This window comes from Schistocerca serialis, chromosome 4 (assembly GCF_023864345.2).
Source record: "Schistocerca serialis cubense isolate TAMUIC-IGC-003099 chromosome 4, iqSchSeri2.2, whole genome shotgun sequence".
Lineage (NCBI taxonomy): Eukaryota > Metazoa > Arthropoda > Insecta > Orthoptera > Acrididae > Schistocerca > Schistocerca serialis.
In genome coordinates, this window is record NC_064641.1 from 188,575,256 (window position 1) to 188,590,959 (window position 15,704).

General features: G+C 40.3%; 1 protein-coding gene across 5 annotated transcripts in view; it reads right to left on the reverse strand.

Annotated features, from left to right (window-relative positions):
- Positions 1–14,333, reverse strand: part of LOC126475247 (inositol polyphosphate-5-phosphatase A) — a 327,646-nt gene extending 313,313 nt beyond the window's left edge. For 3 of the 5 annotated variants that reach the window (XM_050102946.1, XM_050102949.1, XM_050102947.1), the window contains exon 1: positions 13,800–14,333. In XM_050102946.1, the coding sequence (XP_049958903.1) occupies positions 13,800–13,862 (63 nt within the window). In that variant the 5' untranslated portion in view covers positions 13,863–14,333. The remainder of the gene's footprint in view (positions 1–13,799) is intronic. The other 2 variants (XM_050102943.1, XM_050102944.1) reach the window with 2 other exon arrangements.
- Positions 14,334–15,704: the final 1,371 nt, after the last annotated feature.

Below are 15,704 nucleotides of genomic sequence, written 5' to 3' on the forward strand. Positions count from 1 at the left end.
AGGGTAGGTGTTCAAAATGTTGGGATTCAAGTTTTCTTGAGTGCAATGCAGAAAGTAAGAGGAATGCATAAGAGATGACATAGCTCAGCCAGGTGGTGGAAAAAACCACTACAGTTCCAATGGTGGATAACGTTATCAGTATCCTGTGGTGGTGTTAGGTGACCAAGGATGCACGTCATGCCACAGTGTCGCCTCCTGCCACTCATTGTGAGGATCCGACATCAATCCATATCCATTCTGAATAAGGTCATGTGGGGGGTCCAGTGCCACAGGGAGATCTGCCTCAGGTACTGAGGTGGAACGTATGGGGGTCTGGTGGCATGGGGACCACCATAAACTTCATCTTGGAAGTCATCTTTTTGTCTCTCTCCTCCTTGCTCCTTGTTCCATTTTGATGTCCATGAGGGCTTCTTTGCCCTGTTTAAGTACCAACACTTTTAAGTGAAACCACTGATACTAGTGCAAGACAGACTCCACGTGGTACACTGTATGAATGTAGAGCACTTCTGCAGTCAAAGTGCTCAAAATAACAGTCAGCATGGAATGTTTGCTGCTTGACTGTGTTGTTGCTATGTAACTGTACAAGATTTGTGTCCACAAATTTTTATCACACAGTTTACATGACATACGGCTTTGCATAGTGATAAAAAAAAGGCAGATAAAAATTCACTTGATGTTTTCCTGAGAGACAATCTCCACTCCCTCCAAATTAATGATTTAAGTGAAGACCAGATGTGACTTGAAATCAGAGAAATAGTATCGGCAGTAATTGAGGGATTTATACCAAATAAATTAACAAACGATGGAGCTGATCCTCCTTGGTACAAAAAAATGGGTTAGAACACTGTTGCAGAAACAACTAAACAAACAAGCCAAATTTAAACAGACGCAAAATGCAGAAGATTGGCAATCTTTCACAGAAGCTAGAAGTTTAGGGTGCACATCAATGCGAGATACCTATAACAGTTTCCACGAAATTGTCTTGAAACCTGGCAGAAAATCCAAAGAGATTCTGGTCATATGTGAAGTACGTTAGCAGCAAGAAATAATCAATGCCTTCTCTGCACTATAGCAATGGAGATACTATCAATAACAGTGCTGCCAAAGAAGAGTTACTAAACATAGCCTTCCGAAATGCCTTCACAAAAGAAGATGAAGTAAATATTTTCTGGTCTAGACTGTATACCAATTAGGTTCTTTTCAGAGTATGCTGATGCATTAGCTCCATACTTGACAATCATATACAACCATTACCTCAACAAAAGATCTGTACACAAAGACTGGAAAGTTGCACAGATCACACCAATAATTGAGAAAGGTAGTAGGAATAATCCAATTAATTACAGGCCTATATCATTAATGTCGATATGCAGCAGGATTCTGGAACATATATTGTGTTCAAACATTATGAATTACCTCAAGGAAAACAGTCTATTGACACACAGTCAACATGGGTTAAGGAAACGTTCTCGTCGAACACAACTAGCTCTTTATTCAAATTAAGTGTTGAGTGCTACTGACAAGGGATTACAGATCGATTCCGTATTTCTGTATTTCCAGAATGCTTTTGACACTTTACCAAGTTTATATGCCAACCAGCTCTGCAGATGATGAAGAAATTGATGAAATGTATGATGAGATAAAAGAAATTATTCAGGTAGTGAAGGGAGACGAAAATTTAATAGTCGTGGGTGACTGGAATTCGAGAGTAGGAAAAGGGAGAGAAGGAAACATAGTTGGTGAATGTGGATTGGGGGTAAGAAATGAAAGAGGAAGCCGCCTGGTAGAATTTTGAACAGAGCATGACTTAATCATAGCTAACACTTGGTTCAAGAACCACGAAAGAAGGTTGTATACATGGAAGAACCCTGGAGATACTAAAAGGTATCAGATAGATTATATATGGTAAGACAGAGATTTAAGAACCAGATTTTAAATTGTAAGACACTTCCAGGGGCAGATGTGGACTCTGACCACAATTTATTGGTTATGAACTGTAGATTAAAACTGAAGAAACTGCAAAAAGGTGGGAATTTAAGGAGATGGGACCTGGATAAACTGAAAGAACCAGAAGTTGTACAGAGTTTCAGGGAGAGCATAAGGGAACAATTGACAGGAATGGGGGAAAGAAATACAGTGGAAGAAGAATGGGTAGCTCTGAAGGATGAAATAGTGAAGGCAGCAGAGGATCAAATATGTAAAAAGACGAGGGCTAGTAGAAATCATTGGGTAACAGAAGAAATATTGAATTTAATTGACGAAAGGAGAAAATATAAAAATGCAGTAAATGAAGCAGGCAAAAATGAGATCGACAGGAAGTGCAAAACTGCTAAGCAGGGATGGCTAGATGACAAATGTAAGGATGTAGAGGCTTATCTCACTAGGGGCAAGATAGATCCTGCCTACAGGAAAATTAAAGAGACCTTTGGAGAAAAGAGAACCACTTGTATGTATATCAAGAGCTCAGATGGAAACCCAGTACTAAGCAAAGAAGGGAAAGTAGAAAGGTGGAAGGAGTATATAGAGGGTCTATACAAGGGCACTGTACTTGAGGACAATATTATGGAAATGGAAGAGGATGTAGATGAAGATGAAATGGGAGATACGATACTGTGTGAAGAGTTTGACAGAGCACTGAAAGACCTGAGTCTAAACAAGGCCCCGGGAGTAGACAACATTCCATTGGAACTACTGACGGCCTTGGGAGAGCCAGTCATGACAAAACTCTACTCTGGCGAGCAAGATGTAGGAGACAGGAGAAATACCCTCAGACTTCAAGAAGAATATAATTATTCCAATCCCAAAGAAAGCAGGTGTTGACAGATGTGAAAGTTACCGAACTGTCAGTTTAGTAAGTCACGGCTGCAAAATGCTAATGTGAATTCTTTACAGATGAATGGAAAAACTGGTAGAAGTCGACCTCGGGGAAGATCAGTTTGGGTTCCGTAGAAATGTTGGAACATGTGAGGCAATACTGACCTTACGCCTTATCTTAGGAAATAGATTAAGGAAAGGCAAACCTACGTTTCTATCATTTTTGGACTTTTAGAAAGCTTTGACAATGTTGATTGGAATACTCTCTTTCAAATTCTAAAGGTGGCAGGGGTAAAATACAGGGAGCGAAAGGCTATTTACAATTTGTACAGAAACCAGATGGCAGTTATGAGTCTAGGGGCATGAAAGGGAAGCAGTGGTTGGGAAGGGAGTGAGACAGGGTTGTAGCCTCTCCCCGATGTTATTCAATCTGTATATTAAGCAAGCAGTAAAGGAAACACATGAAAAATTCGGAGTAGGTATTAAAATCCATGGAGAAGAAATCAAAACTTTGGGTTCGCCGATTACATTGTAATTGTAACGGAGACAGCAAAGGACTTGGAAGAGCAGTTGAACAGAATGGACAGTGTCTTCAGAGGAGGATATAAGACGAACATCAACAAAAGCAAAATGAGGATCATTGAATGTAGTCGAATTAAATCGGGTGATGCCGAGGGAATTAGATTAGCAAATGAGACGCTAAAATTAGTAAATGAGTTTTGCTATTTGGGGAGCAAAATAACTGAAGATGGTTGAAGTAGAGAGGATATAAGATGTAGACTGGCAATAGCAAGCAAAGCGTTTCTGAAGAAGAGGAATTTGTTAACATCGAGTATAGATTTATGTGTCATGAAGTCATTTCTGAAAGTATTTGTATGGAGTGTAGCCATGTATGGATGAGAAACATGGACGATAAATAGTTTGGACAAGAAGAGAATGGAAGCTTTCAAAATGTGGTGCTACAGAAGAATGCTGAAGATTAGATGGGTATATCACATAACTAATGAGGAGGTATTGAATAGAATTGGGGAGAAGAGGAGCTTGTGGCACAACTTCACTAGAAGAAGGGATCAGTTGGTAGGACATGTTCTGAGATATTGAGAGATCACAAATTTAGCATTGGAGAGCAGCGTTGAGGGTAAAAATCGTAGAGGGAGACCAAGAGAAGAATACATTAAGCATATTCAGAAGGATGTAGGTTGCAGTAGGTACTAGGAGATGAAGAAGCTTGCACAGGATAGAGTAGCATGGAGAGCTGCATCAAACCAGTCTCAGGACTGAAGACCACAACAACAACAGCAACAACAACAACACACAAGCGGCTTATACTGAAATTGCATGCTTATGGAATATCATCTCAGTTGTGAGACAGGATTTGTGACTTCCTGTCAGAGAGGTCATAGTTCGTAGTAATTGGCAGAAAGTGAAACAGAGGTGATTTCTGGTGCTCCCCAAGATAGTCTTATAGCCCTTTGCTGTTTCTTATCTATATAAACGATTTGGGAGACAATCTGAGTAGCTGTCTTAGGTTGTTTGCAGATGACGCTGTCATTTATCAACTAATAAAGTCATCAGAAGATCAAAACAAACGGCAAAACAATTTAGAAAAGATATCTGTATGGTGTGAAAATTGGCAGCTGACTCTCAATAATGATAAGTGTGAGGTGGTCATCCACATAAGCGCTAAAAGGAATCCATTAAACTTTGGTTACACAATAAATCAATCAAATATAAAGGTCATAAATTCAACTAAATATATAGGATTTACAATTACAAACAACTTAAATTGGAAGGAACACAGAAAATATCGTGGGGAAGGCTAACCAAAGACTGCATTTCACTGGCAGAACACTTAGAAAATGTAACAAATCTTCTACGGAGACTGCCTACACTACACTTGTCCGTCCTCTTTTAGAATACTGCTGCGCAGTGTGGGATCCTTACAAGATAAGACTGACGGAGTACATTGAAAAAGTTCAAAGAAGGGCAGCATGTTTTGTATTATCGCGAAATATGGGAGAGAGTGTCACTGACATCTACTACAGGATTTGAGCTCAACATCATTAAAAGAAAGGCGTTTTTCGTTGCAACGGAATCTTCTCACGCAATTCCAATCACCAACTTTCTCCTCCAAATGCGAAAATATTTTGTTGACACCGACCTACATAGGAACAAACAGTCACCATAATAAAATAAGGGAAATCAGAGCACGTACGGAAAGACATAGGTGTTCGTTCTTTCCGTGCCCTATACAGGATTGAAATAATAGAGAATTGTGAAGGCAGTTCGAAGAACCCTCTGCTAGGCACTTAAATGTGATTTGCAGAGTATCCACGTAGATATAGATGTATTGAGGAGATCACTGACAGCAAAAGTATATCTAAAGTTGCAGTAACATAAATTTTAGTTTGCACTACAGCTTTTATGAGTAATTTCTACAGGTGTAAATTTATGCCCATTTTTTGCTTGTTATTTAGGATTGTAATTTGTTTTAGACACTGTGTGTTTATTGAAGTTTTGAGATGTCACCAATGATCTGAACACCCCTCTTTTAGAAGAAATAGGTCCAACTGATCTGCATGCAGAGACATCTGAGGCAGGTACATCACGAACTTCAATGCCTTTGCCAGGACCTGAACTACTCACTGAAAATGCAGTTCACGATGATGATGGTAACAGGGCAGATGGCCCTGCCATGATAAACTCACAAATAAGACGGTGTACATCATACAAATTAGCAGCTGAGCATGACTTCTCTGACGAGGTTGGACCAAATGTTTATGTAAGTTGTGACTTTCCCATGAAAGTGTTTCTGAACTGTTGTCCACAGGAAATGATTGAATGTTGATGACTGCATGTCCCAAGAGTTCCAAAGTGAAACAACCTCTATAAATCTATCAAATGTTAACTGCTTTGTATTCATGGCTTGCAATGACAATAAAGTTTAATTTTTTGAGAAATTTTGAAATTTTTTTTTTTTTTTTATATTATTGGGACTCAAAGGATCAAGGCAGTGAATTTACACTACAGAGACATAGCAATCCGATCCCCAGCCAGATTTACATTTTCTCAAGTAACTTACAAAAATACTACACTGATTCCTCTGGAAAAGTACTGTCACTTTTCTACATCATTCTTGTGCAATTAAGCTTGTGATATGACTCTAAAGCCCTTTTGATTGACTGTGCTTTGAACCTTAATACTCCTGTCTTTCCTTTCAGTCTGAAGATGCCCGTATGTCACCTTAGTAATGTTATCTGTTCACCTTACACTTTTATTCCTGTTACAGAACCTCCTACGAATTCCTTAACTGATTCTGAAACATACAAGTTACACAGCAGTTTGAATATTTTCTGATTATGCTCTGAATAATACCTTCTCTTTCTCATTTTTTCATTTTTTACTCCATATTGGTTTTTAATATTATGCATCTTATTCACTTGTGACTGTACTTCATTTCCACTATTTTCATGATTTGTACCATATTATTCCTCCACACAGTGCTAAAAAAGCTTCTGTAAAATTGAAACGAAGATAAGTGTTTCACATCTTGATGATGACAAGGTCATTAGAGACTGAGTATAAGCCCAGATCAGGGAAGGAATACAGCCATGTCCTTTCAAAGAAACAATTCCAGAACTTGCCTTAAGTAATTTAGGCGAGTAACTTTATCTGGATGGCTGGAAAGGTATTTCAATACCTCCTTGTGGGGGCCACATCAAGAGAACCACATAAAACACCCAAATATCCCTACTGACTGAATAATGTCCAAACACACAGCTCTCTGCTACAGCTAAATGATTCCAGTGGTTGCTTTAGTGAAGATCTACTGCAGAACTGAGAGAATGAAATAAAGTGTATGTTTGAGTGTACTTAGCCTAGACTTGACCTTTTGCATTTGCAAATCACTTCTTATTGTAATAATTATTTAGTTCAGTCCCTTAAACTACCTTTTTGAATGATAATTTTACACTCGGGTGATGCTGCAGCCCTCACAGACTATCCAAAGCTGTCCATCGCCTTCTGCCTCTCGTTCCCCTCCTGACCCCGTTATCTATCTTCCTCTTTTCTATGTAGGCTCATAATATCTCACAAGTTTCTATGCGACCTAAATAAAAATGAAGTATTACACAACAATTTTAGTTAAATGAACTGCAATGAAGAAAAATATTGCATACAATAAATTAAATGTACTATAGTAGTAAATAAGCTACAAATTGTATAACCTTTCTAAAAAAAAATGGACGTATATCCAAATCTACACCTTCTTGATCACTACAGATTAAATTGCTTTCAGTAGAAGTATAATGACAATCAGATTTTAATTGAGCCTCATCAGTTATTAAGTAGAAATAAAAGAAAAGGAACTACAGTTAAAAATTGACAAAATGTTGCTATCTGGAAATTTTATTTGTATTATAATGTTACTTTGCATTTACTTGCTTTGAGAAAACTCATTTATAAAATGAAATGATTATATGTCACTGATGGCCAGGAGTTTGGATGCCCAGGACAAGTCCTTTCAGTTGACACCACATTGGGTGATTGCATGACGACGAGGACGATGATGAGACAACAAAATACCATGTCCGTGAGCAGAAAAAAATCTAGAGCCTGACCGGGAATGGAACCCAGGCCCACAGCATGGCAGCTAGAGGAACTGACAACTCAGCTAAAGGCAGGCGGAGATAGAGGGGGAATGGAAGGGGGAAAGAGGGGGGGAGAGGTGGGGGGGGGGGGGGGGGAAACAGTGGGGGAGAGGTGGGGGGGGGAACAGTGGGGGAGAGGTGGGGGGGGGGAAACTGTGGGGGAGAGGTGGGGGGGGGGGGGGAACAGTGGGGGAGAGGTGGGGGGGGGAACAGTGGGGGAGAGGTGGGGGGGGGGGGGGAAACAGTGGGGGAGAGGTGGGGGGGGGGGGGGGGGGAAACAGTGGGGGAGAGGTGGGGGGGGGGGGGGAAACAGTGGGGGAGAGGTGGGGGGGGGAAACAATGGGGGAGAGGTGGGGGGGGAAACAGTGTGGGAGAGGTGTGGGGGGGGGGGGGGGGAAACAGTGGGGGAGAGGTGTGGGGGGGGGGGGGGGGGGGGGGGAAACAGTGGGGGAGAGGTGTGGGGGGGGGGGGGGGGAACAGTGGGGGAGAGGTGTGGGGGGGGGGGGAAACAGTGGGGGAGAGGTGTGGGGGGGGGGGGGGGAAACAGTGGGGGAGAGGTGGGGGGGGAAACAGTGGGGGAGAGGTGGGGGGGGGAAACAGTGGGGGAGAGGTGGGGGGGGGGGAAACAGTGGGGGAGAGGTGGGGGGGGGAAACAGTGGGGGAGAGGTGGGGGGGGGAAACAGTGGGGGAGAGGTGGGGGGGGGAAACAGTGGGGGAGAGGTGGGGGGGGGAAAACAGTGGGGGAGAGGTGGGGGGGGGGAACAGTGGGGGAGAGGTGGGGGGGGGGAACAGTGGGGGAGAGGTGGGGGTGACAGATGAGATTTTACAATAACATAGCGAAATACCAGCAAGAAATACACTGTTGAACATGAGCAACCCGGGAGTAAACAGCTTTGAAGCAGACACACTGCTACCACATTGAAGATAGACATCTGGTAGTCATTCCTTTATATGTCAACAAAATGACACTGTTTCAACATAGTTCATTCACAGATGTAAGGAAAGGGAAGGTGTTGTCCTAGTAGGCACAATACAGGAACTTTTTTTGGGGGGGGGGGGGGCGGCGGCAGGGTAATAATTCACATACCTTTCCCTTTTAATTCTTGAACTAAGTTGTCGTCTTGTCTTTTCTGATTTAGCATTCCTTTCGTGCCTGCACGCATGGCAGAGGGATATCTATCCACCCGTCCAGTCCAGAACAGCTTCATCTGATACAGTGTTAGATGCAATCTTATATTCTGTGAAGCAAATAGGTCATATACATACATATGAAATTCCTCACTAACCCATACTTTCTGATAGTGTTCCAAGCTATGAGAAACTTGGCTATAGCACAAAAGCACACCTCAATCTCTCAGGTTCCTTTCTGCATCTGCAAAGTCGAGGAAAGGAAATAATAATCTGCTGGAAGTCAGAACACAGCTTGCTTACAGAAAATGAATTACAAAAGATGCAGCAGGAGCTCTGCTGTTTATGTAAGGCACTTGACAACATAACACTTTGCATTTCAGACCCCCAAATTGGAAATGTTCATCCCAATAACACGCTACAACAAAATACATTAGAATGCAGGCCTAAATATTTGAATTATTAGTCATAAGGGCCTTCCATAAGGCATCTATAGCTGGCATTAAAGAGAGTATCTCGGCTATATCAGATATCTTGACGTGATGGAGACAGCTGAACTAGTCTTGCTGCTTCTGCTGCTGTGTTTATCTTGTGATTGGTTAAAGCTCTATGGCAGGAGCAGCAAGTCTTGTTACAGAGCTGTCTTGATAGTGATGCACAGAACTTATGCTCTCCAGTTTTTAAATCATATACAGTGCAGTCCAACAATTAGTCTTTCCTTCACATCCTGTCCAGTAAGATTCCCTTCTTTGGAGGAAAGAAAACCAGCTGTATGAATACCAGGAACTGAACTGGCAAGCCAGTACTAATCAAAGAAGGGAAACTGAAAAGTGGAAGGAATACACAAAGGAGCTGTAGAAGGAAAATTAACAACACTACTGTCAGAAGAATATGACAGGGCACTGAAAGATTTAACTCGAAATAAGACTTAGACGACACTCCTCCAAGAATTATTGATGTCCTTGGGAGAGTCAGCCATAACAAAAAACATTTCAGCTTATATACATGGTATATCAGACAGATGAAATACACTTAGGCTTCAAGAAGAATGTAGTAATTGCTATTCCAGAGGAGGCAGACGCTGACAGGTGTGAATGTTACAGTTTAATATCTCATACTTTAAAAATGAAATGATAATTAAATGGGCACCCTAGCTGCAAATAGGCATTGATGTACTTCATTGGGGACATGTTGAAAATGTGTGTCCTGACCGGGACTCGAACCCGGGATCTCATGCTTACATGTGGATCTCACGGGGAGCATGCAAGGGATAAGTCCCTGCAGACGCACTATCCTCTGTGCCCGCAGTGGCTCAGATGGATAGAGCGTCTGCCATGTAAGCAGGAGTTCCCGGGTTCGAGTCCCGGTCGGGGCACACATTTTCAACATGTCCCCAATGAAGTACATCAATGCCTGTTTGCAGCTAGGGTGTCCATTTAATTATCATTTCATTTCTAGCAAAGCTGCATGGTCATCCACGGTAACTGTTCTTTCAGGAACAGATACTACCGTCATATATACTTTAAAAATACTGACATGAATTATTTGCAGAATAATGACGAAAATGAGCTTGCAGAAGATCAGTTTCAGCTCCAGAGAAATATAGGAACATGCAATGGAATTTTGACTCAATGAGTTATCTTAGTACATACGTTAAAGAAAGGCAAACCTATGTTTAAATACACGGAGCAAAAGGTTATCCACAACTTCAGCCAAAACCAGGTTATATACAACTCCTACAGAAACCAGAATGCAGTTACACGGAGTCTAAGGACATGAAAGGGAAGCAGTGGTTGAGAAAGGAGTGTGAGAGGGTTATAGCATATTCTCGATGTTATTCAATCTGTACATTGAGGAAGTTATGAAGGAAACCAAGGAAAAATTTGGAAAGTGGATGTACTGATAGATTGAAATATCATCAGCAATCCTGAAGTGTAGATAGCAACACAGATGATGTGATGAGGTATAAGGTGCAGAGCATGTGATTGGTGACCCCATGTGACAAGGGCATGCCTCTTGTTAGACAGCAATTTTAACCTGCCTGCAGAGATCAGTCATTCTACACTTATCCAACTAAATTGTGCCTCCTCCAACAGCAACTGCTATTATCGATACTGACAGTATTATGAATTATGCTTGGATCAACACTACCTGATTCTTTTGTATCCCATACATTGTGATTATAACGTAAAACAAAGTAGATAAACCCTGGGAACTGTTATTTATTAACACAACAAACTCGTGTAGTGTTCAAATACAGCTATTACAATGGTTGAGCAGCACATGGCTGATTCACAACTCTAGTCTCATTCTCCCTTGATTCTACGCTTATAAATGTAAGAATTGGAGCCGGCCGGTGTGGCCGTGCGGTTCTAGGCCACTAAAATAATATTGACATATAGTCAGCACTGAATGAATACTGGTACTAACATTTACATAATTAGAGATTTGTATATTCCTCCAAACTGCATACTATAACACTACTGTTTTTGAGACTGGAAATTTTTTTACATAATAGGAAACGTAGGCATAGCCTGTCAGAGACACAGTGACAATTGCAAATAATATTCAGGTAAACAGCCATATTTTGCACACAATTTTATTTTATACATAGTTTCATTTGCCAGAGACAAATCATTAGGGTCGACAGAAGCGTCCGATCCCAAGTGTCAGCTTTGACCCCCGTGACGTAAGGGTGTTGTCGTGTGTGACGTCATGACGACGCGGAGTTTGGTATGAGTGTGGCTGTCTCCAGTTCTGTTTTATCTTATTTTATTTACTTTTCTGATCTGTTCGTTCTATCTCGTGAGATTTTTTTTTTTAATTTAAAAACACTTATTACTTATTTTAATTATCTGTTTCCTCCAATTTCTGTTTTAGTTTATTATATTTATCTTTCTGATCTGTTCGTTCTATCCCGTGAGATTTTTTTTAAAAAAAGACAAAAAAACACTAATCAGCTACTGAAGCATCTATCTTCTATGGGTTGCAGGGGTTACGACCCCTTGGGAGGTGGGTGGGTATTCATGCATGGCTGTCTTCACTTACACGTTGTACCTACGCAAGGCGTCTAAATTTGTTTATATTTAGTTTGCCCCCCACCCAAAACACCCCATTTCCCGCGCTTGTCCCATTAGTGTCATTAGGCTTCTTGTGGAAAGTGTGTGTGTTTGTTTTTGTTTCCGCCATATTTGTGACGTCATGGGTCAAAGCAGACGGGCGGGATCGGACGCTTCCGTATTCCCAATCATTATTCTGGTGCCAACATGTTAAGTGATTATAAGCACTGTTTGGTACAACAGCCAACGAGGCATTTTACTGTGTTTTGGTGCCGCATATAATTTCAAAGCCATTCGACAATTTATGACACACCAAAGTTCATGTTCAGTAGTTGCTTCTACACTTGTAAGGTCAACATACTAAATCTGACATAGGCCTAGCTATCTTCCCTTGGATATAAAGTGCAAGGAATTGCCGTATTTTTTAAAGTTGCTACAGTTACGAAATAAATTCCAGTTACTGGTACCACACGAATGTTAACGAACTTCAAGTGCATTTGATATTTCCATGACTATTTCAAAGTCAATGAGTAGGTTTCTGTAAGGTACTATTTGTACAGGTCTCTTTTTACATAGATAATGCATCAATGTCCTCACTAAATTCTACACATCCCTGCACTATCTAATGCAGTGAGTTCCTACAACACTGCTGATGGTGACACATTTACCAGATGATTAGTATGATGTTAACCTGGGTGGGCAATCAATGCTATTGAACAGTAATAATTATACCATCACCACTAGGTTTCACCATCTCCCATTATTTCATTTGTGCAGTTGCACATAAAAATCCATACTTTACAACAGTCAATATATTTATACAACTGATCCAATCATCAGTTAACAGTAAGGAAACTGAAAACTACACGAGACAGTCATATCAACTAACTAGGACAGCATAATGTGAAATTTCTTCACATTTCTACTACGCCCATAATCACTCAACATTGTATTAAAGTGTGGTATTGAACCTACCCTGACATCTTGGTCAAGGAGACAGACTGATCTGTAGCACACTAACATCTAAGTTAGGCTGGAATGCAATAATTTGGTAGTAAGTCAACAAAGCCAATGAATGTGAAAGCAAAAAATCTGGTTGTGGTAACAAATTGACTGGTAGTGAAGTCCACCGATTACACTCACACCATACTGAAAAATGGAAGGGTTGGGGAGGGTCCAATACGTAACTTTTACCCAGTCAGTTTGCATGTATATATCAAACTTTCAGCTTAAATAAAAAATGTGTCCAGTTAAGACTGTTGGATTTTTGAATTGTGCTTGCACCAAAATACCCAAGTGAAAGTTGAAACATAGGGGACAGCTTCAAATGTTTGCCTTCCTTCAGTTCATTAAATGTGAAGGATTATGCTCAAAGGAAAAATGTCAGCAGCTCAGTAAACAAGGTGCTACAAAGATTAATTACATTTTGTTGCTATTTAGTTTAGAAAGTGGTTGTTACTGCACCAGAAATTCAAATTAGAAGAAAGCAGCACCTAGCAGGAAAGCAAAGTAGTAAGGATTTCACATTTCGTGACCAGCAGTTTTGGAACACTGGTTCAATTTGAGAAGGTAGGAAAACTAAATTAACTTCACCAAAAACATACTGTCAGCATTTATGTGAAGAAATCGATAAAAATATCACATGAATCCTTGATCAGGATAGTTAGGCGCTGATTTGAAAATTGCCACAGTCTTAGTCCTAGCAGAATGGAAAGTAAATGCTAGGACAGGGGTGAAAATGATTTTAAATATTTTTCCATTTTAAAATCTAACTGAAACCGAACAGGAAACATAGCTATAACATGAAACATTCAATTTGTGAACATTAATTTTAACGCATATTGCACTTGGAAACAAAGGGTGTTGGGATCTGAAGCAATTGCTCTAAGTCACGTATCAAAGCCTTACACGAATCTAGCCAGATTGGACTAACTACATAATGTAACCTCTGAAATATTATCGAAAAGAAAACAAACTAAGTAGAGCAATCTGTTTACGATCGCATGTTATTTATACAAGAGGTACTACCAAATGGAAACCTACTACTCGTCTACATTCAATTTCGGGATTGTAGTCATGGACGTCTACTATATAAAGTGGTGGCTGTATTATCAGAAACATGTAAAAATAATGCAAAAAAACTACTTACATCTTCAAAAATAGATCCAACATTCGCCGTCACTAACAACATTGGTGTTGGTTTCCCCGCCATGTCTTCTGCTAACAGCACCAAAACATTACTCAGCCAAATACAATAATGGTTATACCCATATTAAATGACGTTTCCATCGAATACTCTTAAAAATTCCTTTAGAGACGCTCATCGTCCTTTAGTACGCTACTTTTTTCTCTTTACAGCCACTTCACAAAGTGAATGCGTGTTTTAAGCCACGCCTCCTCTTTACAGACGTCAAGCGGAAACTGTAAACATGTAAGTAAAAACGGACAACATGAAATATCGATTACATCACATTGCTCACTAGTTAATGTAAAAATCTAACTTCGCTGTTCTCTTCGGGTTAACGTCTTATGGTGAGCACGTCGTCATAACGACAATTTCGTAATCGGTTCTGCCACCGGCTCTCCATACGACAATCTAGCATGAAGTACTTTGCATTTTGATTTGCCTGTTTTGAAAATGGCACCGAGCGACGAGTACCGCACAGCTATTCTCACTCTTTCACCGAAGGCAGCCTGAGAGATATTTGGGTCGATATTGCGATAAGCGATCACGTAGTTGCGAGATTCATGTACGCTGTGTGAAACCGGTGAAATTTTTTTTAAAATTTTGATGGTCAATACTTTGAAACATAAATTCACGATCTCATATAATTAATAGTGATACAAATAAACCTTTTGTGTTCCTGAAGTATAACAAGCGCCTGCATAATAATAGGCGGCGAAGACAACATTCCTTAGTATACAGGGTGGTCAGAAACAGTCCGAAAAGCTTATAAGGGTACTGCAGGGTAGGTTGTACTGAGAAGTAATCGTTAAGAAAAAATCCGACACTTGCACCGTTTCCGATTTAATTGGCGTTGAAGTTAGTCAACTCGTTGCGTCCACAGATTCAAACAGCCTGCCAGAGACAGTGTAGCCAAACGTGTTCATCGTTTGGTTTCCTCAGACCGAACAGATTTAGCTTTTGCTCACCTAGCTCGAATTTATCACTTTCGAAAAAGGCACATTTCAACTAGTAATGAGTACTTGAACAAGTGGTAGCTCATGAACACGCAAACGTCGGTGAATTACCACATTTCAGTGCGTGCAAATGCTTGAATCTGTACTCTGGCTGACGCGAATGCTAATTAAATCTGAATTGGAGTACCATATGAAATTTTTGCTTAACAGTTATTTCTCAGCACAACCTACCCTCCAACACCCTTATAAACTTTTCAGGCTATTACTGACAACACTGTAGAATCATTTCCAAGTTGCAAACTCTGACATGGGATGCAGGATTTAGGCGAAATGATATACTTATACCGCACTCCTCATCCCAGGTCTGTAACAACAAAGGAATCAAATTGTTTAGTTTCTGTGTCAAAATATTTATTAACTGATAAATATTTATTGTTATTATTATCATTATTATGACTATTCCCAAATACATTTAGAATGTATTTACATTTTCTGCTAACCCAAGATCACAAATCAAATTCAATTTTCATTCTAGATTCGTACCTATCTCTCCACGAATTTTCTTCAATATTTCTTCATGTAATTAATGTCTGTTTCCTCGTATCTACATTCGTAGTGGTCTCCCTCTTTTCTTCCTTCCTGGTGGTTGCCACTGCATGATACGTTGTGACAAACTCTTCTCTGACACCCTTTTCGTATATCCATAGTACATGAGCAGTTTTTCTTCCACAAGACCAATAATAGAACTTGTGCCATCCATTTTCTTCCTGATGAATTCATTTCTGACCTGTTCCTGCCTTGTATCCCTGCAGACAGCCTCCAAAAGTTCATCTCAGTTGTCAACAATCTTTCATTAATTGGGATTTAACTGTCCATATTCATGATCCATATGTCATACAGCTTGTAACTTATA